Source organism: Morone saxatilis, unplaced genomic scaffold (assembly GCF_004916995.1).
Source record: "Morone saxatilis isolate NCDOM2014 unplaced genomic scaffold, NCSU_SB_2.0 Contig17, whole genome shotgun sequence".
NCBI classification, from domain to species: domain Eukaryota; kingdom Metazoa; phylum Chordata; class Actinopteri; family Moronidae; genus Morone; species Morone saxatilis.
The window spans coordinates 25,621,892-25,625,174 of NW_023339729.1; the positions used below are offsets into that span (position 1 = coordinate 25,621,892).

At 38.7% G+C, this 3,283-nt stretch overlaps 1 protein-coding gene across 1 annotated transcript; it reads left to right on the plus strand.

The window, feature by feature from the left end:
• Nucleotides 1-113: 113 nt before the first annotated feature.
• Nucleotides 114-2,309, plus strand: LOC118326648. The gene is made up of 2 exons (XM_035659686.1): nt 114-259; nt 1,497-2,309. Exons 1-2 carry the CDS (start codon nt 154-156, stop codon nt 2,261-2,263), a joined length of 873 nt encoding a protein of 290 aa, XP_035515579.1. The 5' UTR covers nt 114-153; the 3' UTR covers nt 2,264-2,309.
• Nucleotides 2,310-3,283: the final 974 nt, after the last annotated feature.

The window sequence follows — 3,283 nt, forward strand, 5'->3', positions numbered from 1 at the left end:
TTCATATCGGTGCATCCCTAAAAACCAGGGTTAGGGTTATCCTCATTTTGACCTTTCTGTTAAGATACAGTTAATTTTTGTGGCTTTATTTTGAAAAACAGTTGAGTTGGGGTTCCTGTAATAAATAAGGCGTAACAGTAACAGTGACTGTTAATGCTCATAACTTCCTCAGTCAGTGACACTGAAGGTTCCCAGGCTGCAGAAATGTTGTTTTATCGTTTCGTTCTCCTCGCTGGACGTTTCTGTCTCAGCTCTGCCGGTGAGAACGTCTTTATTTGTCTGATTTTTATTATATATTTACTCAAATACTGTGTTTATGTACACGTCTGTGGTTCTTTGCTTGAGTGAGTTTATGCATCTTTATACGTTTTACTCCACTACGTGTGTCTGTAGTTGTGTACATGAGAGGAAGAACATCACAAACAACTAATGTGTACTCAATAACAGATAGAAATACGTTCTCTGAGGTATCTGGGACTGTTACTACATATAAAAACAGAGTATATAGAGTATGATATACTGTGTCTTTGAGTTCTTGTTCCGTGTGTTGAATCACAGGATTAAACCACCAGCAGTGTATAAAGTAGTTCATATGAGCTCAACCTTAAACATCTACAGCAGTTAAATACAACATTAATGCAGCAGTAATATTAAAACTGAACCATCAGATATAAAATAAAACACTGACAGTAAACTCTGATCATAATAAACACTTTTACTTGAGTAAGGTTTATTTATTTATCTGTAGAGTATCCATATAAAGTGATTCTTACTCAGATTAGGATTAGTAGTTGCACTTAAACTCCTTATACTACAGCAAAACATCATATTTTATAAACTCTTCATATGTTTTGGGTGCAAAAATCTGTCATTTGTAAAGTAACTAAAGCTGTCAAATACATGTAGTGGAGTAAAAAGTATAAAGTACCTCACAATTGTACTACAGAAGCTGAGAACAGCCGTGGTTGCAATTATTCTTTCGAATGGTTTCAGGTTCACAAATTAAAGTCCAAGTGAAACAGAAAATTTAATTTTAACCCTTTAAGATCTGATCCTCACTTATATTGTTTCTCTATTTAATAATATATGACGACAAACATTCACAATAACTCAGTTTCTTTGTATTTTTATATTAAATCCAATCATTGTGACGCGTGCTTACGTCAGCATGAACTAACTGATTTGAAGCAATAATATCAAACATTCACCCGTCAATCAATCTTCAACTTTTAGCGCCACAGAGTGAAGATTCATTAGTTAGCTAGCTAGCGGAGCAGAGTCATTTTCAAGCCATTTTCTTGAGATAAATTATCTCGAGAAATCTGCCTTTTGTTTTCTTGAGATAATGAGATAAATTAACTTGTGACGAGATAACACCAATTAAAGAAAACACTGCAAACGCGGCATCTCTCAGCTTCCGTACGTAACAGTCTGCGCTCTGAAGCAAAGAAACCGACCTTCAATCTGTTACTGATCGCTGCCTTTTTACTTTACAGGCAGTCACATCCTAGTTACTGTGCTGCAGAACTCTGTGGCTACACTGCCCTGTCCTCATAAGACGGGAGATGTAACATGGACCAACCTCTTAGGTAGTACAACGACGATTCTTGTCAGAAATGGCAAAGTGGAAACATCTGACAAACGCTTTGTTTCTCTGCCAGATAACTCTCTGCAAATCAAACATGTTACACTAGATGATTCTAAAATGTATATGTGTAATAGAAGTCAAGTATATCTGACAGTGAAACCAGATCCCAATGTGACAGTGGTGAATGCTGGAAACGTACCAGTCCCACCCACAATCAGTGGCCCGGGTTCTGGCCTTGGACCGGGACAGAAGGGGGTAACAGCAGCCGGTGATTCAGAGCCAGAGAACCAACAACCTTCAGACTCCTGGAAGGTAGCTGTTGGTGCAGTGGTTGGTGCTGCGTTGGTGCTTCTGGGCGTCTTAACGTTTAAATTCTGCTCAAAAAAGAGACGAGAGACAAACCTCGCTGAGGACAGAACAACTGCAGCTGAGGTGATTTACGAGGAGATTGTGGTCGGCGAGGAGCAGCCGAGGAGGGAGTCTGATGTTGAAAGTCCGTACTACCTGGCAGGCAGCAGCGAGACGCCACTCACAAACAATAATCTGTACAGCACAGTCAACAAGTCAAAGAGGAGCAGTGAGGAGTGTGTGTACTATCTCGCCCAGAATCCACCACAGACAGGAAGTGCTGGTGAACGATCTGTCACACTATCAGAGAGTCTGAGGCTCCACTGAAGGATTGTGGATCAGATATTACTGTAAACACTGTAAACAATGTAAATACTTCCTCTGTTGTTGTTTTTCTCTCTGTATGCTGATAACGATATTAAAGGGTTCGCTCATTTACTGTCATTCTGTAGAGTTTTTACTCTTCAACATCTGTGTTGTGTTTTAATCTCAACAAATAAAAGCGCTGTATTAAAATGTGTGTGAAGATGCTTCTCAGGTTATCAGCAGCTAAACTGCTGCAGTGTAGTGTAGTTTTGCACAATTAAAGAATACATACATATAGATACAGATATATAAAGGTGGAACAGTGAATAACCACATTAACAATATTAATATCTTTTTCTTATTAGTTTCTCCGCTGTAATAAAAACAGAAACTGTTCCGATCAGTTATTATTTAATAATAATACCATTTATTTTAAGGCGCCTTCTCTGGGCACTCGAGGAAAACCGTACAACACAAAAAAAATAAAACAGTAAGAACAAGAAACAGAGATTAAGAAAAGACAATTTAGAGAAGTTCAAAAGTGGGGTATGCAGTTCTGAACAAGGTTAGGTTTTAGTCTTTGAAAGTTTTAGTCTATTAAAGACTGCAAGGAGGAAGAAGAACAGACATGATATAATTATTATTTCATTAATTATTTTACAGTAAAACCGGAAAAATAAAAGACGAGATTTATTTTCCACACTCCGTCCAGCAGGTGGCGGTAAATGCAAGCTATTCGGAAGCCTTGGTTTAACCGGACCGACATTTAAAAACGAAGAAGAAGAAGAAATCTTGTCGTTTTGCCATGACAACCCCGTCGTGTTTACATGTTAGCTCGTTCTTGTGGCTAGCTTGCTCAGCTAACTTGCAGTTTTTAACTACCGAACCGTCTGTAACGATGGTGAGTCAAACGTTGTTTGTTTATTCTGAAAGGTTATAAATCCTGCTGGTAAGCATGTAGCCTTAGCAATCAGTCAGACAGCAAGCTTTTCTGTTGGAGCCTCTGTTTAGCTGGAGACTAGCTCTGGCTACAACGGCCTG